The sequence below is a fragment of the Uloborus diversus genome, chromosome 5 (assembly GCF_026930045.1).
Source record: "Uloborus diversus isolate 005 chromosome 5, Udiv.v.3.1, whole genome shotgun sequence".
In the NCBI taxonomy this organism is placed as follows: Eukaryota; Metazoa; Arthropoda; class Arachnida; order Araneae; family Uloboridae; genus Uloborus; species Uloborus diversus.
In genome coordinates, this window is record NC_072735.1 from 136,481,776 (window position 1) to 136,506,790 (window position 25,015).

General features: G+C 31.0%; 1 protein-coding gene across 3 annotated transcripts in view; it reads left to right on the top strand.

Annotated features, from left to right (window-relative positions):
• Positions 1-756: 756 nt before the first annotated feature.
• Positions 757-25,015, top strand: part of LOC129222055 (F-box/LRR-repeat protein 20-like) — a 53,141-nt gene continuing 28,882 nt past the window's right edge. The window contains exons 1-6 of one of the 3 annotated variants that reach the window (XM_054856479.1): positions 757-844; positions 1,724-1,866; positions 17,219-17,286; positions 19,731-19,785; positions 21,971-22,045; positions 24,064-24,158. In XM_054856479.1, the coding sequence (XP_054712454.1) occupies positions 1,837-1,866; positions 17,219-17,286; positions 19,731-19,785; positions 21,971-22,045; positions 24,064-24,158 (323 nt within the window). In that variant the 5' untranslated portion in view covers positions 757-844; positions 1,724-1,836. The remainder of the gene's footprint in view (positions 845-1,723; positions 1,867-17,218; positions 17,287-19,730; positions 19,786-21,970; positions 22,046-24,063; positions 24,159-25,015) is intronic. The other 2 variants (XM_054856478.1, XM_054856480.1) reach the window with 2 other exon arrangements.

Here is a 25,015-nt window from a genome sequence, read left to right on the forward strand (position 1 = left end):
TCAAATTCCTTTAAATTGACAGTAAAACGCAAGAGAATCCACCAAATAAATCTTTCGAGTCATTAAAAACTACTGAAAGTTACCGGGCGAGGGGACTGCAATTGACCCCCCAGTATTTTTAAAGCGTAACATAATAATGCATTTTACATGTATTTTTTAAGTGTTTTTCTTAAAATCTATCGGTTACGTAACCTTTGCTCCTCTCCCAGGAGAATTTTGAATTGACGGGCCTGGATAATTCCCATCACGTAAGTGACGACCAGCTACAAGCACTGGGCCACCTGCTCCATGTAAACATCATTAATAAGGCCACGCGAAGATCAAATAATAAAAAGGATACATTACACTTGTTCTCCAACAATTTAGTGAGCTAGTAACTGGGGAAGTGGACCAAACTATTAATTGGGAAGCAGAAAATTAACAAAATAAATTTTACCAATCAGCCGTTTTAAAATTCCTAACAAACAACCCCACAGAACAAACAAGAGAAAGAAAACAGCTACAGTTGTGAAAGACAATTTAAATTTTTTTAGAATCTAAGTTGGATCTCAAACTTGCTATCTAAATCATTCAGCAGGTATTAATTCATTCAAAAAGAACTTTATAATGTTTGTGAACATTATTTCTCTTTTATTATACTGCTAATGCTAATATGTTGACTTTTTTTGTATTGTCATTAGATATTATGTTTTTTAATTGGCATCAGTTCTCGATTGGTTGTCATTATGACGATTTTCTGTAGTAGCCAACCAGCTGTTTTGTTGTTGATAGTTGATGTTGAGGTGAAAATGTAGAAAACCTACAATATGAAAATATGAACCTTACAGCAAGAGCAAAAATTGAGGTTGAGATTTATTTTTCTAGATAAAATCATGCAGATTATGTTCCATAAATTGGAGCTATGTTACAATAATATATGTTTTGGTATTGATTTTTATTACTGCGCATTTTCTTCCTTAAGTTTTGTAAAACAGATTCGACATAATGCCCTTTGTGTCAGATTTCCAATTGCAGAAATAGGGAATTAATCTTTTCCTTTTGTCTGAAACTTTCACAGTTATTTACAAAAAACGTCCTCTCTTTATTATTATCAATATTAATTCAATTCCAGGTTCATTTACGAGATGTAAATTGAAAATTTAAAAAATAAACATAATGAATAAAGCTTATTCTGAGTAAGCAGCAGTGATTAAAATACAAAACAGTACGAAAAATTATCTAGTAATGTCAGTTATTTGTATTTAATTAGAATTTTCTTAAAAATTAACTTATGATGGTTATTTATAGTGTTAAAACTTTACTTGAACTTTTTTCCCTTCTTCTGTAGAGCTTTTAGAGATTTTTTTTTTTTTTTTTTTTTTGCGTTTTTATGTCCTTATCTTATTTTTTTTATATATACATTTGCTCCTTTTTCTTTTATTTTTATTGAAATTAAATTTGCAACTTAATACCTAGACATTTTCTTAAGATTTCAGAAATCAAGCTTTTCCAATTTTTTCTTTTCATTTTTTTTTTTACTTGCAAGAGAAGAAAAGCACATTTTCATGAGAGGAACTTATAGCAGTTCATTTTGTAGCAATGCTGGTTTGCGGAATATATATTACAGTAGTATAACATGTGTTAATGTTTTTGAATTGTGTCCTTTAAGTTAAGTTAGTTTATTATTTTCTATTTGTATTTCTTTTCTGTTGGTTCTTACTTTTTAGTGCATTTCTGATTTTAGAGCTCCTGAAAATTTTTTGTACAAATTATTTCTTAGAAATCTGGATTAGTTTTGAGGTGTCTGATGTGTTAGTGAAATATGGATGAAAGAATTCTCCAACAGAAGGATAAATCATGTTAAAAAAAATTAGAAAAATGGCCAAGGTATGTGTGAGGCTTGGTGTTCGTTTAAAATTATTTCGTATAAAATATATAAGATTCTGTTATATACTTTCTTTGGGTACTTTCAGAAACAGGCATTGGTCACACCGATGCCAACTTAAGCCATCGAAACAGTAGAGTCCCTGTATAAAAATATATAGGAACTCTACCATTTCCGAACGCTTGCATGGCCCCATTGTGACTGGTGCCTGTTTCTGTTAAAGGTTTTTGAATGGAAATAGATTTTCTAGCCAAACACACAAAAATAATAATAAGGGAAAGATAATATAACCTATTTAAAGAAACTACGTTGCACTTAAAAAATATAATGTGTGTTATTCTTGTTTTCTTTTTAAAATTTACTATACGCATATAGCGTACCATGTCTAAGATACAAATTGTAGATGTAGTGCCAGTTACTATATTGTGAAACCTATCAAACTTGAAATATTTGCTACCTGTAAGTTGCAATTGCCAATACATTATCAAGCCACTTGAGCTTTAAAAATGTAATAATCGGTTGACCATTCTCTTTTAATTTGTTAATATTAACAAAAACAATTTACAAAAACAAAATTCTTCACACCAAAAAGGGGGTAGGGTCTTCTAAAGAGGTAGTTTACTGGTTGGATATAATTATGAAGTCAGCTCAATCTTTTTCATCTTGACCAGGAACCAAGCAACTCTTGGTCCAGCACCATCACGCAGCCATTGATTTGTAACTGGATTTTAGAGAACTTTGGTTGTATAGCAGTCTCCATACCATTGATGCAGACACAGAGTTTTGATAGGCTGGTATCAAACCTGCAATTCTTTGGCCCACTGCCTAAATGATCCAGCTATACAGATACAAATACAAATACAAAAGTGACGACCAGCAACAGGCTCTGGGCCCAGCTAGACTGGTCCTAGTCAATTTACAATTGCCAGTGAAGATCAATGGCCCTCTTAAAACTGTCTACTCCTTTGCTCATTACCACCTCTTCCGGTAAGCTGTTCCAAGGTTCCACTACCCTGCTAAAATAATAATTTTTCCTAATATCCATGTTAGCCTGAGATTTAAATAGCTTAAAACAATGACCCCTTGTCATGTTTTCAGTGCTAAACTTTAGCCCCGTAACATCTTTTGCTCAGGGCCGTATTAAGGATCTCGGGACCCATAGGCATTAGCAGTGTTGGGGCCCCCTCACACGTGTATTTTATACATCAACTCATATATTATTTCTCTAGCCTGTATTTCTGTTGCCATGCAAATCCTTCATCAAATTTCATAGCTTACCCCTCATTTTAAAACTTATGGTTTTAGGTTCTGACTACAATTTTAAGTATTACCAATAATATTTATTAACAATTAATACAGTAACTAAAAGGGAGCTCCATTTTTTTACTTTTTTCCTTTCTTTCCTTTTTTTTTTTTTTTTTTTTTTTGTCGAAATGAACTTTTTTCTTACATATTTTCAATTTTAAGATTTCTCCGGGGCCCCTCAGAACCTCGGGGCCCCTAGGCAACTGCCTACATTGCCTATTTAGTAATCCGGCCCTGCTTTCGCTTTAATAAATTTAAACAGCTGAATCATGTCCCCTCGGTCTCTTCTTTGCTCAAGACTATACATTTTTAGCCTTCTAAGCCTGGAATCATAATCTAAGTGGGAAAGTCCACTTATTAGCCTTGTAGCCCGCCTTTGAACCCTTTCCAATACATTAATGTCTTTCTTAAGATAAGGAGACCAAAACTGAACAGCATACTCCAAATGGGGTCTTACCAAACTTCTATATAAGAGCAGAAGAAGCAAAAAGCTAGGTCCAATGAAAAGATACAAAAATCTTTTTATTTAAAGTGATGTAATTTATGTTCTCATTTCTGATGTAATCCCTAAATGTAAAATTTTTAACAACACATTTTTTTTAAATAAAATTTTTGAAGTTTTATCAAAGAAACTGAAACATTTAAATATGAAAGTAATTTTGGGTAAGATCATCAGTAACTGACAAGGGCCCAGTAACAGACAGTCATAAGTTTGGATTTGAATGGATATTACTGGGTATCGTCAGATTTTTCGGTGTCTGTTAAGCTAGGGCTCAGACCTTTTTCCAAAATGGAGCAAATGAAAATAGAATTAACTAATGCAGAGGATCTAGAAGCAGCCAAGCGTTAGATAGAATGTTGTTGAATGGGAGAAAAATAGTTTAAAAAGTCTAAATACATTAGAAGGTTCAGACAATTGAGTTAATCTAAGAGCAATGTCTTAAGCATGTCTGTAACTGGTGCCGTTACCCTATTTTGTTTCTCAAAGATGAAGGCCGAAAGTTAACAGATTGTTTTGTATTTAAAAAAAAACATTCTGTTTTTTATAGCACATTCAGGGGTCTGGCCAGAGGATATTTGGGTCCGTTAACGGACCCTTCACAAAAGTCCGATCAACCAAAACAGACCTTTCACAAAATCCCGATCAAACAAAACGGACCTTTCACAAAATCCTGATCAACCAAAACGGACCCTTCACAGAAATCTGATAAACAAGAACAGATCTTTCACAAATTGTTTATTGAAAGATCAAATCTGAAAGCAAAATAATGCATACTAAACCGATAATTTATGGAACCTTTTTTAAAGTCAAATTAGAGGGATCAGCTTATACAAAACCTGCTAATTTTGCAAAGAAAAAAAAATCGGCACTCTTGTGATGCTCCTGCAAGCGATAAATTGCTACTGCCAAATAAATGTAATGCTTGTTGTTTGTTTCTTGGAAAGAAATTAACAGCTGAAATTAAGTTTGGTTTTAAATAATTTTGTTTGTTTTATCACAGCTAATTAGCAGTGGTGTTGTTGTAAACTTCTCTGAAAAGGCGTTGGTAAGCACTTTTCTCCCCACTAATGATTTAATAAACAATAATAGTATATATCAGCGAAATGAACTTAGAACCGGAATGAACTTAGAACCGCAAAGGGATAGTAAGGGTGGGGAAAAAATATCACTTCAGATAGGGTTACCTACTTCAAAATTATCGCCATTTAGCGTCTTGAAAATATTCTCATCATTTTACCAGCTTGTCAATATTTGCATTTTTATGGTGTGGTGCGATGTTTAACTGTTATTTTGGGAGAAAATTATATGGGTTTGATTTTTCAATGCTAACGAGGATGATTAACTTTAAAAAACTGTTTTACTTGCCTTTTTTTTAGATGTCTACGTTTTGAAAAATACAATCTTTTAACATCCCATATAAGAATCATATTTTGTTCTTTTTTCAAACTAACTTCGCTTTATTAGGATGCAAATAAATGAAAAGTCTCTATTTTTGTAAAAACACGCACTTCAAGTTTTTAAAGCAAAATTCCATTTTTTTTTTATGAGTCAAAAATTAAAATGCTGAAAAAATGGTTTAATTTTATTTTTGCTTTAACTGTATCCACAGATATTAATGATATGTTCATCATAGGACTCTAAAATGCAATTTAAAAATAATTTTATCGAATATTTCTTTTACAAGCCGTTTTTATGCCTTTGATGCCTTCACTTTGAGAATTGCGATCTCTTTGCCTCCGCTATGGGATTCCGATTTTGAATTTTTGATGTTTAGTACGCTTTGTTACGAAGTAAACAAATAAAATATCTTTTATTTTTGTTAAAATCACGGAATTTATAAGTTTTAAACGGAATTTTGTGCTTTTTTAAGTGTCTTGGGTCAAAAAATTTAATGCTGAACCCTCGTCTGAATTTTATTTATTTATTTATTTTTTTTGTTACAATTATTTTAAATGCTGTACAGAAACATGTCTAGTATAATTTAACATAATGTAGAATGGTAGATAAATATTGCTACTTGAGGGAGCGATGCCCCCCCCCCCCCCCAAAGACTAGAAAAACTTCCCAGAATGATATCTCAACATAGAACAGGAAAACACACTACTTTAAGTTTAAATGATGCAGTTTGTGCTCGCTCTAAATTCTAAAATTTCAATTTAACAATTTTTTTTTTCTGCGAAATTACTTGATTTTTTTACAAAACTAATTCACTTTTCACAAAATTTTTTGATTTTTCGCAAAAAACGGACCCTGTGAAAAATCCTGGACAGACCCCTGACATTGCTTCATTGCATAACATTCCCGAAATGGAGACCCAGTGGCTCTGTTAGAGCGTTGTGCTGATAAGGAGCATGTTGTGAGTTTGAATTCCCAATGACAGAGAAATTTCATATTAATGACACAAGAATTATGATCCAAATTTCCGTGAATATATAATTTAAACTCATTGCAGGATTTTGAGCTACAGTTCTGTTGTTTAAAATTAAAGAATAAGACATTAGTTTTACCATGGTAAATTGCAGTATAGCTTCTAAAAAATATTCTAAAAAGATAGAGAAAATTGCTTTCAAATTTTTCATTGTACGAAACTCATTTTGCAATATTCAGGAGCCCCCTTAGCATTTGTAGCCGTGCAAGTTGGTACACGTTAGTTTGGAACCCAGGAAAGGGATGCTCTTCAAACAGCTTTTTTTTTTCAATATCTCGGTTATCATATTTCTATCAAGTTTGGTGAGCATGAACAAGCTGAGGTGGAGCCCCCTAGTTTTAAAAAAAAATGTAAAAATTATATCTGAATCAAATGTATGGAGGTGTAAAACTTATAAAAACAATATCTCATTTTAAGCTCAACTGCAGATATGACATTTCTGTTAAGCACTTCAGAATGGTACATCCCCCCTCAAAATACAAGAAAGTCCCCAAGATTGTGAGCCATTCCTAAAAAGAGGAAAATACTCATAAAATATTTTACGGAAAAAGAGAACATCAACCAGGAAACTTTTATAGCTGAATGATGTCTAATGTTTTTTCAAGTTTCTTGCAAGTAGTTGATGTTTTAAAATAATTGAAAAGGAATAAGAATTTTTGAAAAAAAAAATGCTCTTAAAATTTTTATTTGTTTTGATGTTAATTAATAAAGATATAGGAAAGGTAAAAACCTTTAAATTGCAAATACTAATTGGTTTGTTTTGATTGTTGTTTGGCAAAACAAAATAAAGATATTTAATATTTTGCATGAAAAGTTTCAATAGCTATGCATGGTAATGAATCAACATGATTTTTTTATTCCAATGATGATCATGTTTTAATCATGCAGCTCTTCTGAAGTTTTTGCTTTAAAATCAAATGGCAAAGTAAACTAATACTTGAAATTATTTGTGCTTCAATAGCAAATAAAATTTTAACTAAAAAGAGTTTGAATCTTCTCAGTTGCATGACAAAAAAGGTTTTCTATACTTTCATGCAATTAATACAGCAGTCTACAGTTTTGTGCAATTAAACTTTATTTCTTATTTTAATTGCTGAATGTGCTAATGTGCTGTATATTTGTTTTATAATAATTGTGTTTTCTCATTGTCTTGGAGGAAAATGTTCTATTATTACCACTATTAACATAATTTTCCCCCATTTTATTTCCTAATTAGCAACTGTTGCTAATTCCTTTTCTATCATTCTTGACACTGCTGCTTACTCAAATTTTCTTGCTTTATGTATATGTGTTGTAAATGTTGAAACATGTAACTTATTTGATTGTGAATGTTTAACTTGAATTTTTAATAGCTTTTTCTTTGTAATAAAACCTTTGTCAGATAAAATGTTTACCATTGTTTTATTATTATTATTATTATTATTTTTGTTTTTTGTTTTTTTGCCATGGTGTACAAATATTAAGTAGAGAAAAAATGTTGGAGGAGTTAGGGCACGTGTTAGTCTACTTTTCTACTTCTTAATTTTTATCTCATCTAAAAATTAAATGAGAAGTTTGATTTTCCAACGTGAGTTTTATTAAACATTTATCATCATAGCAGCTTTTTTGAAAATGCTCAATTCATTAATCTTTTTGCATTAATTTTTTTACACAACTTTGTGAAGTGGACAAATGTGCCCCGGGTACCTTGGTCGATTAAAAAAAACAAATTCTGTAATAGTTTAATCATAAATATTATCCAATATTGTAACTAACTAGTGTTTTTTATGTTTAGCATAAAGTTTAAAGATCAATATAGCATGGTAAAATACTGAATTGCCCAATTACTTCTTTTGCACAATTTATGTCAGAGTTATCTTCATTTTCTCAAGAATTGCCGCAACTTGGGTCTAAGTGTTAATCTAAAAATTTTTATACATTAATTAACTAATCTGGGATAAATTTTTACATTTTAATTATTTAGAACAAATATTTAGAATGTAGATCTAGGGTGGAGATGTGCTAATAATGGACTGAACGTCTTCCTCATATTTTGATTTACAAAAAAAAAAAAAAAATAATAATAATAAATAAATGTCGCTTTAATTTATGTATTGACAATTATCTGCCTGCTTTACAGTCCTGGTTTATTGTTGATAATCTTGATCAACGAATTCCAAATGAATTAAAATATGTTGACAGATTAATGCATCTATTTAAAAAGCTGAAATATTATACCTATAACTATTAAATAAAATATAATTTAAAACCAATTACTTAAGGATGCCCATTAGTCCTATATCCACCTTTGTAAGTATAAAAAGCATCACTATTGTTATAGGTTTCAAAGCTAGAAATCTTTGAAAAATGTTTAATGCAGCATATTTATGTAGCATCATTTTAAAAATTAAGTTTTTAAATAAAATTAAAAACTAAATAAAACATAATGTAACTTTTAATAGAAACTATTATTAATAAACATGTTATTAATTGTTGTGTGAATTCTGGCTCCAAAGGTTCAATACTCACAAATTTTAAAATGATTAAAAATTAAATTTCTATGATTTATCATAAGGAACAATTTTTTAATTTAAAAGTCAATATTTTATACGATAATAATTGTAAAAGAAAATTCGCAACATGAATTGTTTCAGGCCGAATCAGAACTCATGATTCGGCCAGGTTGAACCTTCTGTGGAACGGCCCAAGCTTCGTTCCATCTCTAATTGGTATTTAATTACAATTTCTTTTACTTTGAAATAACCATGGTTAATTAAGTGAAAAAAAACATGATTATTATAAATTACTTTAGCAAAAACCAAATAAACTGTTTCAAGCTCTTGCACATCATTCCAGTAAACAGCACTATATAATCTCTGAAATCAACTAAAAACCAGCATTTTGAGGTAAATTTTCAAAAATTTCCAAAAATCCCTTGTCCTGGGGAATACTCCCCCCTCCCTTCTGACCCCAGGTATTGTTACACCCCTAGATCATTAACACATAGATACGGCAAGTGGGTGTGGTTGTTGACACTGGAATCTTCGGGGGGGGGGAGTGAAGGGAGACCACATGACTGCATTCTTCCACAAAAGACTTTTCTTCAAGGCTGTAATAAATCTCGTAGGGATTTGAATAGTCATCAATTTTAATTTTTTACCTTATGCCTGAAATGTTTTGACACATTTTTTTTTCTGTCACATGCAAGCGCATAGTTGACTGATTTATGGATAAGTGTTGTTTGTTTTTTTCAATTTCTACAGTAACTTGTTCAGTTATGCTGATTTGAAAATGGTTCTAAAAGTTGCACTCTCCTAGAATAGCGGCAGAGGAAGAAAGCTGCAAAATCTAAAATACTAGTGACCGAACCACGTGCAGAGCCGGCCTTAGCACATGCGGGGCCCGATTGGTGAAATCTGGCGGGGCCCTTTACAAATTGGCTGATTTCAAGAAGTGCGAACCGATTTTTCTGATTCGGGCAAGGATTCAAAACTGCCGCAATTATCTGTCTTCCTTTAAATTTCTACATCACGTTTGTTTTTTACTTTTTTTTATCTTAAGAAATGAATGAATGAATGACCAAAAAAATAAGTGTAAATTTTAAGAATGTAAGATAAATAGCTCTGAGAATTTTTATGGTCAATCACATGCAGTTGGTGCACGAGAAAATTGGCGGGCAAAAGAAATGTGGCGGTTAGGGAACTGCGTCCCTGATGCTGATTTTTTCTTTCTTTTTTTGTTTTTGTAAAATTGGAGCATATTATGTGATTTTAACATGACTAATTGAATGATCTTCAAAAAATGGAATATGGCCTCCAAAACCGGAACGGATGGCCACCATAGACTTCCCTCTATCCATTCAAAGTTCTATTATCGTGAAATAACATGAGAAAAATCCATTTAGTTGGAATTTTTAGTTTTTATTTTCTTGGAACAAATCAACCCATAACATGAGAAAAATCCATTTAGTTGGAATTTTTAGTTTTTTATTTTCGTGGAACAAATCAACCCACCCAGTAAAAAATCATTTTTGTATTGATCCTTATTGTGCAACTTCAAGAAGTGAAGGGGAAAGTCCCTTCACCGTTGGAAGTGAGCGGGCGGTAGCCCCCCCCCCCCCCCTCCTCCCCCGTCCGTACGAGCAATACCAGCCGCCCGTCTGTATGTGCGCAATTTATAGCTTAGAAGGAAAAGGAAAATGCACCAAAATTTTTCAGTTCTAAATACATAATTTTATACTACATACAAAAATCCAGATGGCTTTGGGATGTCAGAAGTGGAACGGAATTGCTTGGAAGGGGCGAGCTCTTTTAAGAAATTTTTTGAAATTAAAGTTTTAAAAAGTAGTTTTTGCACTAAGATGAGGTTTGGGGGGGGGGAGAAAAGAGGGGCGTTGGAGGGCAGATAAACCATCCACGATCCTCAGAAGAATCTTCAAAGCTGACGTCTAAAATCGTAAATTTGGACGATTTTGTGTAAAATTAGGGGAAATTGGGAGACGCGGAGGTGCCCTACCTGCCAAATCATTTTTAATACTTAAGATAAGTTTAGATTAATTTTGATGGTGATAGGGAATTGGGGGCTCCTCTCAGAAATTTCAGTCCAAATTAGGTAATGTTTGATGAAATTGGAGAAGAAAGGAATTTCGGGATCTCCTGCGGAAAACTTTCAAAATCGAGGGTTTTAAGGCGCAATTTCAGACTATTATTGGTGACTTTACAGGATTCAGTAACTCTTCAAAAAGGTTTTGATATTGAAGTGTTAAAAACTCAGCTTTAGGCCCTGTTTGGTAACGATAGAGGAAAAGGAAGGAGATTCCTCCCAGACTTTTTACGAAAATGAAATCAATCTTATGCTATCCATGAGAAGGAAGGGTTCAAGAATTTACTCGTGGTAGTATTTTCTAAAAGGGAAATTTTGATTTATTGTGCTGATGCTAAAGAAAGGGGTCATTAGTTAGGAAAAAGGTTCAGAAATATGTTGAAATTCAAATCTTAAAAACACTATTTCAGGCTACCTTTGGAGATGTTAGAGGAGAAAAAGGGGAGGAGGATTGTGAAATTTATAAATCTTCCTTCCTTGTCAATCCATTAAAATTGAGAACTGAATGATTTAAATTTTAGTCAGTTTTTATGTGATAAAGTTGAGGTGAGAACGTTTGAGTTGCCTTCTCCTGAACATTTTGAAGTCTTAAAAATGCATCTTCAGTCAGGTTAGGAGATATGCCAGGGTTTGGTGGCTGCCCCAAGAAATGTTTTGGCCTTGAAGGTTTACAAACCGAATTACAGGCTACATGTATAAACGTTAGAAGATGAAAGGCAATTTGCTTTCTTTGGAATTGTTATGGAGACTATTTTAGGCGTATTAAGCAGGGTTGGCCAGATTGGACCCAATGGGTTTTTTTGGAAAAACTCATTTAAAAAAACCCATTATTTAGGGTTTCTTAAAATTTTCTAAGTTGTTTTCAAACAAATTAATTAATTTAAATACTTTCACAATTTAAACTTCTTTTTTATTTTTTCTTCACCACAGACAGTGAACATAAAAAATGAATTTCGAACTTTAATAGTATTTCTTAACTCTTAAAAGCATTAAAACAAATATTTTAAATAAATATATTTAACTTTTTTCTTTCACTGGTCTCAATAAATAACTCAAATTATCTTGATTAAGTCCTGTCACGTCTGATTTTCTCAATATTTGTAGAATGTACAGAGGAAACTACTCTAGCTAAAAGGCTTTCATGTGAATTATTTTCTGCAAACCAACACGTCACAAATCTCGAATAAACAAGGTATATTTTTTTAAAGAAATTAACAGATTTTACAAATGGTCGGATAGAAAACAGAATAGGATGTACAGCATGTTTTTCATTATCTTACGAAAAAGTTTAATATTTCTCACTCCGTACACGGAAATAGAAAAACAGGCAACATAAAATTCAAAGAAATGTCTTGATTATGCTGGAATTCAGTAAAAAGGGATTTAAACTACTTGAGGTTCTACAGTAGTTTTGCATAACAAAATGAAATACAATAAAGTAAAATGCAAAAAAAAAAAAAATGTAGGTAACAATTAAAAACAAACAAACAAACAATAGATTTTATCACTCGAGAAGTAAATTTGCCTTAACTGTTGGTAATTATGGAAACTAAAAAACCTGAAACTTCACCATTCGTGGGTTTCGTCATCTTTTATACTTTTCTTCAGAAAACGCTGAATTTTCCAGCTTCTTTTTTCCCCCAAGACAATTTTTGTGCTTTGTCCATATTCTTACGCTACAATATGCTACAAGCACCCCACATTTTCCCTAAAAAAATTCAAAAAACCCACATTTCTTTTAAAAAACCCAGCTTCAGTTGGGTATTTTTGGGTTTTATTTAAAAAACCCTGGGTCCATGGGCTTTTTTAAAAAAACCCGGGTTTTTGCCAACTCTGGTATTAAGCACGCAGTATTTGAAGTTTATCATTTACTTATTTATCAGAATTGTACCTACGTTAGTAGTAATTGGTTAAAGAAATTGTCATTGCTGTTGAGTTTTAAAATTTTTTATCTACACAATTAAAGAAAGAAAAAAAAATAAAAGTAAATATATAAATGAAATAAATTAAAATTATAGCTCTGGAAATTCCTGAAATTACAGAGCCTCGAGTAAATTTCTGCATTGCCCATGTAATAGTAAGATCTTGGGATAAAGGCCCTTGACCCTTACATTATTACAGACCGTATTAATTACTGATAATTGTTAAAAATTTGTACTTTGGTTCCCCGCTATCTAGTTCCTTTCTCTTGACTGGAAGCTTTAGGGTACAGAGGGTACGGCCTTAGATATGGATTTAAAAATGTTCAATTGGCAATATGTTTTAATGTTTTCTTCTGGAAACTTATTTGAGACTAGTAGTTTTGAACATGTATTTGCTAACTTTAATAGAGATGCTAAAAGCCTCAGGAAACTTCCCCCACTCCCTTAACCGCACTGAAAGTAGCTCCATACGCCCAGATTAAATATCCGATAAGCATTTCATGATTAATATCAGTTAAGTTCATTTGAACTTTTTATTTCCTTTATTTTCTTATTTATTTTCGTGAGGGAAAAATTTTTTTTTAGAGCAGGGCCCATGCTAGCGCAGGGCCCCATTGGGCTCTTTTGCTCTAATCGGCTTAAGGCCGGCTCTGAACACGTGGTACACAATGGCAAAATTATTTGACCTTCTTCCGGAGTCATAAAACTTGCGGCATTGACTTTTGTGTCAGCGCACTCAGTAGTGACTAAATGGAATAGATTGCCTATTACTCAATGATCTCAGGTTACACCCACCAAATTTACAGCCTTAATCTGTCTATGCCGTTACTAGAATTTTGCTTTTCTTTTTCTTCTAAAAGATTTTTTTTTTTTTCATTTTTGTGGGTTTTATAAAAGCAGACCAACATACCCCAGTTTCTTGGTCTGATAAAATGCTGTCATAAATTTTTTTCTTTATGACAAAAAAATTACAAATAATTATGAACTAAAAGAACTTATTTTAAGAGAAAAGTTCGCTTTATTTCTACATTCTTTATGAAAACCATTTTAAAAAATAACGTTGCAGACATGAAAATTACTTAGCACTGAAAAAAAATAGCATAAAATTTGTTTAATATATTTGTACTATGCAGTTTCGTTGCAGGATTTGTAGGGCTATAGGTACTACTTGTTAACCATAAACTAAAATAAAAAATAATAATACTTTTCAAATTATTGAGACCTTTCCACTGTGCCCCATGGTCCAATGAATCTCGACTGCTCTTACAATCTTGATAAACAGGTGAGACCTTCACGTAGATAAAATTTGTAAAAATGTCTTCTGAATTTTCTTCTTACTACTTTTTTTTTTGTTATCCTAACTTTAAACTTTCCCTTAATTTTAAAATTATTGAAAAACATTTTAAAGAACTTTTCTGAATTTTGTTTCGACGAAAATTTTTTTGAAGAATGTATTTAAACTTTCCTATGGCTACCATGGAATTCTAGGTCTTTTTCAACTTGTGAACCCCTGAGTTTGGGTGTTTAAAATATTTTTTGGTTTTAAAATGAATAGAAATCTATGTATACTGTGCAAAAGCTTAATTTTTAATGAAAAATAAAACCCTGCCCCCCCCCCTTTTTTTTTGATCGGGAGGAAACACTATTTACAACAATGAGCTTGCCCAGCAGTATATCTATAGTTGGGGTAAACCTAACCTAATATGCACTGTTTCATATGCAACCCTACTTAAAATCGTTGAATCCCCCTATGGCCCTACCCAAAGTATCCTTCTTAAAAGACGCTTTTTCAGAGTTAAATTATGATAAAAGATAAGAAAAATGAAATACTTGAAATTGCCATAAAATATAAAGGTTGTGACTTAAAGAAACCCAAAATTGATTACAATATTTTGAAAAAAATTTCTTCTATTTCAAAAGACCAAAAGTAGAATAAGTCGGATTTAAAGCGTAAATCTAATGAAATGAAGTTAGTACAATTAACATTACAGCATCCTCAGAATTTTGCTTTTGTATTTCTCACGTTTTTGACTAATATTATTAATGTCAGTATGAATTGTATGTATCATTGATAGTGTTATATTTTCTGCGACCAGTATTAAACTAAAAATGATACAAATGATCAATTTTTGTGACCATCATATGTTAGCATAAAAATAATTTTACTTGTGAATGATTCTAATGTCATTGTTTCATCGCTTTAACACTCTTAAATCATCATTGCTTCAATTAAATGAATTTTTTCATTGCTTGTGCTGCGTAAAGGAAAAATGGTACTAATTTGTTCACATATTCATCATCCAATTTTTGCTATATTGTATAAATTTCCAGTGAAGAATTTTGTTTGAAATTAATAGAAAAGAAGTGTCCAGTAAAATATATGCTGTGGATAATTTTATATTTTTCAAGTATGTGCTAGTGTAAAATGTATCAGAAAGTGGTAACATAAGTGCACTATCAAAGAATGCAATGCATTAGGCAAAACTAGCGCCAATTTTCTGTTTGATGAAATCATTCTCCTGTTTCTAGCTGTATCTAATAATGTTCTTTTCATTTTCTTTAATGTTCTTTTCATTTTCTTTAATCTCCAATTTTTATATGAATATCAGTTTTTTTTTTTTTTTTTTTTTGAAACATACAGAGAACTTTGCAATCGCCATTTTGAGCTGTTTTGTGTTGTAAAACTTTCACTCAGAAATCAGTTGAAATTGTTTCTGATCAAATGTATTATATAGAAGACTTTGCTCATAAATTGTATGTGATGTAATGATGATCATATGCAAATGAATAAATTTCAAGATAAAGGGGAGAAAAAAAGAGAAAGATGCTAAGTTTTGTGAGTTCTGGGATTGGTGCTTAACTCAATACCCAAATGACAAGCCGCCCTCTATGCTTGAATAACTTGCAACTGAAATTACTTGCTTTTGCATGCAGGGGGCCAAGACTCACACATCTCCTCACATTTCGAGCAATTTGTCAAGTTTCTCTTATCATTTAAGCATCATAAAATAGCTACTACAGAACATGATGATGTTTGTTTCCTGTATTTTTGACCCACACATGGATAGTCTAATCAGAGTTGACAGGGTTAATCGCAATTTTACTGGATATTGTTCTCAGTGACCAAAGGGTCTTTAAATATTCAGGTTTTGGTTTCAATGATGACTTTGAAATTATAGTGAAAAAGAACGAGATGATAGACCTCTGTTTATTCCCCTTTGAGCCAAAGTCCTTTTTTAGCTAAAAAAATTAATGTGTTTACTGTTAGATAAAATTATGTGTTGATTCATTCAAGCTGTTATAGTGATCAGTTATCGTTAAAATCATGAAATAAGTGTTATTGAGATAACTTTTTTATCACATTTTTTTATTGGATACCTGTAAAAGAAAACTTTTATCTAATTTATATTGCAAAATTGTCAATTTTACATCATTTTTTTAAAACTTAGCTTTTAATGGGAGCTTTCAAGACTTGATTTAAAAGCTAAATATAACTTTTTAGAACCTTCACAAGGGAACTCTAATGCTTTTAAATATATTTCATTACAAAGATGAATCCAAGAAGTAAGTTAAGGATTGGTCTATTTATTTATAAATAGACCGATCCTTAACTTTCCTCTTAACATCATAAAAGATCATCTCAAATTAAGTTTCTTCCTTCTTTTTTTCTTGGGGAACTTTTTCTAAAAAATTCTGGAGGAGTGTACTGAACCCCATCTCTTATCTTAACATCATCCAAACTGTCCTACAGTTTAATTTTTGGACTTCAATTTAACAACATTTTCAGGCACGAGCACATCTTATTTAATATCATCCAAGATCGTCTAATTTAGAGTTTTAAGAACTACAAAAAAGTTCCTGTGCAAAGTTCTGATCACTATCACTAAAGTATTCAGAGATGTGCCATGGGCGCCCATATGCAAAATTTTAAGAGAGGGGCTCAGAAATTTTAACCATGGTTTAGCAGGATATTTTCCCCATTCAGGCAGATTTCAAAACAGATTAGAGTCATTAAAATTTGACATTTTTAATTATTTATTCATTAATTGCTGGAGAAGAAATATTTTTATATTTTTGCAAAGAAAAGGGTACTAAAAGTAAGGAAGTTCCAATTTCTAAGGGGGGCTCAAGCCCCCCTCCTTGCCCCCTATATGGACGCCCTTGAGATGTGCTACAACTGCGTTTTCAAGACTATAATTCTGAAAAAATCCCGATTGAAAGCCCTTTTTCATAGCCTTTTTGAAGATTGTCTAAGATTTCGTTTTAGGAACTTCAGTATAGGAAATATGCCGAGGGAGAATTCTTGCACCTTAGCTCAAGGAGGAGGTGATTGCCCCTCCCTTGTATCTGTCCTTGTTTCATTAGGACATTTGATTCATAAAATCTTAAGCAATTTAAGTCCAACTGAACGAATATAGTCACCAGATAGTATAAAAAATTTTGTTTACTAGAATTAAAATTTTGAAATGTTGCTATATTTTACTTTTGAAAAATAATGCAAATGAATACATTTTTTTAAAATCCATCATTATTATTTTTTTTATTTAACTGTTCAGATATTATATTGATTTTATCTTTTCATTTAATTTTACTGTTTATTTTCTTAAATTTTATAGATATGCAAAGTACTTTCAGATGAAGAAGCATTAATTAATAAAAAGTTGCCAAAAGAACTTTTATTGAGGTGAGTGTAAATCTTGAATCGAAAATTTTAAAATATTACTGAACAATTCCACAAAAATGTCAATCTGAGCATCAAAATTTTAGTATTAGGAAAACTCTTAAGTATTATCATTTGAAAGATTGAAACATATATATTTTTAAACTGTGCCAAGTTACAGTTGATTTCAAAAATTTTTTATTGAAAATGAGCTGTAACAGATGTGTACGAGGGGGTACCCAAAAATAACCAGATTTTTGTTCTAAAATATTTATATCTTAGTTTATTCCCAAAATTTCTTCAGTCTCCTTCAAAGTGTTAATTCTTAATGCAATACACATGTTAATTCTTTTTTTTTCCACTGTTAGAAGCTCCCCTGGAACTCTTTAACTTTGACCATGTCCAGTGCCCGTTGCGAAGCAGTTTTTACAGCTTCTACATCATCAAAACACTTCTCTTTCGGAATTTTTTTCATCCTCGGGAACAGAAAAAGATCACCGGGGGCTAGGTCTGGCGAATACGGGGGTCGAGAATGACTGACCACCCCTGAGAGGCCAAGTAACAGTTAATAGTGAAGGCTGTGTGTACGAGAGCGTTATCGTGGTAAAGAAACCATTCTTCTGATTGCCCGCGCAAGCTCCATCTCACTCTTGTTTCTTCTAAAGTTTTGTCAATCATGAAACGACAATTCTCGTTAATTTTTTGGCAGACTTTTTCCATGTTTTCATCATTTCAAGACGTTGAAGGGTGCTCAGAGCGAGCATGATCTTCAACATTCATGCTACCATGTTTAAAGTGCCCAAACCACACGAAAACTTGTGTACGGCTCATACCATCGTTCCTGAAATCTCGTGGAAGCATTTGGTAAGCTATTCCGTTGCCAATTTTTCGAACAGGAAGCAAAATTGCAAGCTTACAATTTGTTCTTTTAAATCTGCCATAATGAGTTCGCAGGCGGAAAGCAACAACACCTGAGAAAACCAACACTCCGATAATACGTTATCAACTAAACTGACACCACTTGCACAGCAGGTTTGTGAAGGTCTCTACTTGGCCCATCTAGCTGGAGAATACTCTACTATATCTATGATTGGCGTTGCACCATTAATCTGGTTTCTTTTGGGTCCCCCCTCGAATGTCTTTGCGATATTTTTTGGGAAAATTTGTAGTAATCAACCTTTCTCATAAAAAAATTTCTAACTAAAAGAAAAAAAGATAGTGTATTTTGTTATGCTCATAATACAGTTTTATACTGGAAGCTTATTTCAAAAATATCTTTCGTTCCAAACAATCTTAAAATCAGGTTATGAATGTTATTCAGTTACCATAAAAAATAAAAATTTTTCCTTCAGCATGAAAATTATTGGTGGAAATTTTCCAAAGTTCATATTATCTGCCTACGTCAGGAGCATTTAAATGCTGAATAAGTAGAATTGGAAGTTTACATCCGGAACACTAAAAACTACTCGGTAACTGACTGATAATTTCATTGATTTCACTTATTATTCATTCTTACATAATTTAATAATATTTGGGCCATTCCTAATATTCAAAAAATACATGAATTCATAACAGAAGAGGAAAGCATTTTACAGTCAATACAGCCAAGGGGTAAATTTACAATATCACAACTAGTCAAGAACATTTCTATGGAGTTCTTTTGATCTGCAATATTTTTTTGAAAGAGTGATAGATGATAATAGGAAAAAGCAAAGGTGAAATTCTTCAAAAAAAAAAAAAAAAAAAGGACTTGGTCAATCGTATGAATGGTCAAAATGATGTAGAAGAGATAGAAAAGTAGTTTACTTTTTATAGCACAATAGTTTTTTAAGGATGTGATCTATTTTAAAATACTGAAGAAAAAAAAAGATTTTCAATTTCTCCGGCAATTAAAATATAAAAAAAACCTATGGGGGTGGAGGGGGAAGGGGGTTATTAGTAGAAAAAAAATCTTATTTTAAAGCAATATTATTGAAAGAAGTGCTGCAGAGTTACAAGCGTCTACAGTTTTTGTAATTTCATATACTACAGTTAGGGTACACTGAGGGTGTAAACTACTTGAATCTTGAACAAAATACTAGGCAGCACAAAATAGTTATTTTGATGTTAAAAATCACACATCTTTCCATAAGTTTTGTATCGCCCCAGCTTTTAAACATAATTAGCATATTAAAACTATATTTTGTAGTAATTCCCTATATGGTCTATCATTTTGGAGGTCCTGAAAAGGCTGAGGAGCCCCTGGTCTAATGCTAATGGCAAAGTAGGAAGGAAAGTCTTTGGTTTTTGTTTGAAGAAACAAAGAAAAAAAGCTTGCAATACATTGGTTATTTGACTGGTAAAAACAAAATTTTTTTATAGTTAAAAATGAGTTATCTATGCTTTCAAAGTAGGGGTGGAAAAAATCTTCTTACATTTTTTTGTGATTCTGTTTTTCTCCGTTTTATAAATTAACATTTGTATTTTAGAATCTTCTCTTACCTTGATGTGGTATCATTGTGCAGATGTGCTCAAGTGTCAAAAGTAAGTAATTGTTCATGGAGTGTATATTTCCTTTAAAATATTTATGTATTGTCAAGTGGTATATATTTCATGTTTTGAAATTTGCTTAAATAGTTTGCTCTAACTTGATAAATGTGTTGTTTTTGATGTGTTTTTATGTGAAGTATCACATCCTCAAGACAGACGTATTAGCTGCATTTTTCATATAGATTATTCACATACATACTTTTGATCAGGTATTGGAGGTATATCATTTCTCCCTTTAAGAATATACTGCAGCTTGAGATGATATCAGCTAATTTTATGCATATATAATACAACAATGTTGAAGGTACCCAATAGGGTGCCTCATTTTGCTTTTTTTCCCCAAAGCGATTCGAGGCATCTATTGGGTACTTTCACCATTGATATCTTTCACACACATAAAAGTAGCTGATATCAACACATCAACCAAATGGGGACTGTCAAAAGTAGACAATCCCCAATCCCCCATTAGACATTACAGTTTTTTTTTTTTTTTTTTTTCAATTCAAATAATATCTTCAGTGTCTTCAGTGAGAAGTATGGCCTCAAATTTTCAAATTTTTGAACAAAAAACACTAAAGTGTTCATTAATTTTAGTTACAGTAAATAGGTCAAAATTTTGTTTTGAAATATTTCATATCTGATAAGATTTGATGTTCATACCTGAAAAGGTCAGCTTAGTATTTTTAGAAAGTGTAAAAATGTCTCCTTTGGTGCTCGAAATAGGGCATAAATTCAGTACAATAAGTATATTTTTGAGATAAAAATTTTCATTTACTTCATGTTTGGATTATGGGTTTTAGCAGTTCACATATCATTACAGCTTGAATTTTCCTGGGGAGGGGGAGGACGAAGGAAAAATTAAAGGGGGAAAAGGTGAGGTCTCACACTTAAGATCAATCTTATTCAATGGAGCCTATTGTTTTATTTGGATGACTTTAAAATGATGCAGAACCATTGCATTTATGGGTGATGCTGTTTGGTTCTACAGAACAAGAAATAAGCTGACTCACTCACTGGTGCCTGGTGCTCAGTCATTGACATGAGTTTAAGATTGTAAAAGGAACAAAAAACCCTACGTCTAAAAAAGTGAATTTTGAAATGATATGAACCGTGACTGCTCTTAGGGGCGTGCACAGACATTTTGGGGTGTCTCACAGACAGGGTTTGCCAACATATATCAGTCAATATATATCATGATATATATCCGTTATTTATTTTGAAAATATCATGATATTTTGATATTTTCCATATTTATTATTTTTTTTGAAGTACGACATTTGCTATATAAAAATTAAATGTATTAATCAAAACATATTATTTAATTATTAAAAATAATCAAAAGTAGTATAATGTATCATTAATATAATAAAAATAATAAAATATTCCTACTTTATTTTCTGTTCATATAATTATTAATAATGTAACCATTTTAATTGGTCAGAATAAAATGCCTTATAGATGTGGACTGGCTAATGCATATTTTTATTTCTGAAATAATGTAAAATTCATAAAAGTAGTTAACCAAAGCAAAATGAATAAAGCATCTAATGCTGAAATAAATCAACTAAAATTAATAGAAATGTACCAGCAATGCTATATTTTATTTCTAATAGATTAAATTATCACATTTTACAAATGATTGTATATATTGCTTATACTTAAATACCAAACAATGTACATAAATTTTTATATAAAATGTATATTTATGAATATAAATAATGAAAGATATATATCAAAATATCGGATATCTTTGATATTTTCGAAAATATCAGAATATTTTTTAACCCGGATCACAGATGACTATTACGGACCCAAGACAAATAAATGATTATTTACTGTATTATAATTAATTAATCAATTATCTTCTTCTGATTAACTGGTAATCAGCCAGTTAGCATATCGGTGCAGCTCTAAACTAAATGTTTGTTTGTGGAATTGCATGATTATGTTTTGACAATCATGCATGTGGTTACAATTTATCAAATATTAATTTTATTAAGAAATGCTGAATACTGACCATATTAACTGGGAGGTTAGACATTAGTTAACCCTAACTATTCAATTCCATCATCTATTTTTTTGTTGTGGCAAAGGTATTATTGAAAAAAATGTTTACCTGTTTGTTGTGTGTTTTTTAATTTGATGGTCGTACTATATGTATTATTTTCTATATTTTTAGTCATGGAACATTCTTGCACTTGATGGAAGTAATTGGCAAAGAATTGATCTATTCAATTTTCAAACCGATATAGAAGTAAATGTCAACTAGATTTTTTTATCTACTAATAATTTATGATTAAAATTTTCATATTAATAGCTTTAGAAATATAAAGGATAAAATTAAAATAAAGTGATTCATGTGCAAAAAAATCACCCTATTTCTTTTTAACCAACCATTTTATAGGGGCTAAAAATATTTACTCAGTGGCATACGGAAGAGGAGGTAGATCCTCCTTCCTCTCCCAATGACAGACTCGGTTATATGTGTATGTTATGTATGTACGTATGTTTGTTTGTAATAAGTGTATTGCATGTATGTGTGTATGTATTGCATATGTGTTTGTATTATAAGTTGATCCCTAAAAGCCTTTAAAAAAATTCTAACTCGATCAGTGGTAGATTTTTGGAGGGTCACCATGTAATGAGATAACATAAATTTGTAACTGTCCCATTTATATTAATCTTTGTTATTAATAAGTAAAATTAATAACCTATTGTATAAAAATGGATTTTTTTAAAAAATAAAATCACTTTTGTTTAGGATTTTTACTTTCCTAACATGGAAGTAAATTGTTAAGCAGTTGATTTCTTTTTGAGCCTATAAGAAACGATAAACCACATGAAACTGTCTTGGCAGAAACATACTATTAATGGTGATGGCTTATAATCTGATGCCATAACTTCAGGAACAAAATAGCATCTGCATTTGAATATTAAAAAATAGTTTCTATTTATGTGAAAAAATATTATGATTTTCTTGAATTCAGGACATTCTGATGTCCAAAAAATACTGGGAGAGGGGGAGGGGGATTTTGTGTAGGTTTAGTATTTAATTAGCTTAAAATATTACAAAAGATATTGCATACCCTTTTTCAAAATAAATTAGCTTATAATTTTTCTTTTTGCATCATTAATGCATTTTATTTTTGGAACTTCCTCTTAACTACTGGGTCTTCAATACTATTAGTAACACAATCTATCCTTAGTCAAGTACTGATAGAAATTATATTAACAGTGTAAGTTTCAGTAATGGATTATAGCTCAAAAACACGCACAGTTTCATTTTACTATTATTGCCATTGTTATTTAATTTATTGATTTATTTATTCTGGATATGATGGCTATCTTGAAAGGAAGAACTTTCTTTTGAATCTTTGTTGGATACTTTGTAAAACAACATCCTATTAAATCCACCTTGGTTCAGTTTGGTTGCTAAATAAAAAGTCTCAAATAATAATAATAATATAATAAAATTAATTAATTAATTAATAAACAAAAAAATAAATAATTAATTAAAAATAAAAATAATTAAAAAAACAAAAAAGCAGGACAGATCATCTGATTTTCTGCTTTATTTTATTTTATTTATTTATTTTATTTATTTTGTTGTTGAAATTAAAATATTATAAAATACAATGTAACAGACTAGAAAGTAAAAATGAAGCATCTAAAAAAGAAAACTGTTGTTGGAAAAAATGAACATAATATATTTAGCTCTTCCAACAAATTGAATAAGAAAAATAATCAGAATACTTTTTTTTAATACTAAAACATGTTTTTTATTTAATAAACTTAATACATAAATAATCTTATACAGCACAAATAAATTCCGTATAACTTTAAACTCTTAGTTTTGTCTAGCTTTTTTACAAATATATCTGTTAACACCATCATACTTTCTAACTTATGAAATTAAACATTAGTAATGTCTTTTCTCTTGAGGTTTCAATTAAAAAACTTACATGCCATTGTGTTCTGATCTTCGACACACTGTCGGTTATAACAAATGAATTTTTTTAGTAAACATATTTATGTGTTAAAAAATGTTTATTTTTGTGCCATAAGTTAAACAACAACATAAAAACTAATTCTAAGACGTGTTTGTCGGATGTCTTTAACCATTAAGCTCTGTTCTTTTTCATTAAAAAAGGGTTCTTGTAACCTCAAAATCTGTGTCTACAAATGTAATTGCTATTTGTGGAATTTTAATTTTCTAACGTTGTCTTAATAATTTTCTATGCTTTAGTACAATATTTCTCTTATTCTGTTTAGGGTGATGTTGTTGAAAATATTTCAAAACGATGTGGAGGATTTCTGAAAAAGCTAAGCTTAAGAGGCTGTCAAAGTGTTGAAGATGCTGCTCTTAAGTAAGCAATTTTTCCCTAGGTTCTTTTTTTTTCTTTCTTAACTTAGTGCTCAGAGAAACATTGAGCTGCCACATTTTGATAACATAAATAAATTTTTTTTTTTCTGAATTTAGTTATATAATGCTGGTATGGTAAATTATTTTTAGCTACTACGTTGTTGGTATTCTCAGCTTCAATGAAAGAACATCTGGGAAAATCAATGTAAAAGCTGTGTACCCTTTTGAATACTTGCTATGCTGGCGAGAAGGGGGGGGGGGTATTTCAGTGTCCCATTTGAACATTTCTGAAATCTGACAATCTTACGTATGTGTACAATCTCTTTAATATATAATTCTATCAAATTTTGGGCATATCGTCACCTCAGAGCAACAGCAAGATATCTAATCCCAGAAATAACACTAAGATATCTTACTGTTGCTCTGAGGCGACGATATTATAAATGCAATGAGTTTTCGTGGTAGTATTTCCTTTTATTCTACGGTTTTGTTAATTTTCAATTAGGCGAATTTTCGAAAACTCAAGTTTTTTATTTGCTTTCCCTGCAACTTCGACTTATTAGAGTTTCACTGTATTAGGGCTTTACTTTATTCATTACCAATTTTTACATGTTCTACTTTTTTTTCTTAAAAAGTCTTTGTTTTGTGAAATTATTATTTTAAAGGGTGAAAATGAGAAATTTTTTTGAAAAAACAAAAGAGTACCAAAACTTTCTCCATGGTGATCTGAAAAATTAACTCTTGAATGTATCATGATGGTTTTAGTATTTTCTAAATAGAGGTGAACTTCATCTTCTTCCTTGTAGTGCAAAAAAATGCATTTTTTTATTAAATAGAACTGTGCTAATATGAATGAGAAAA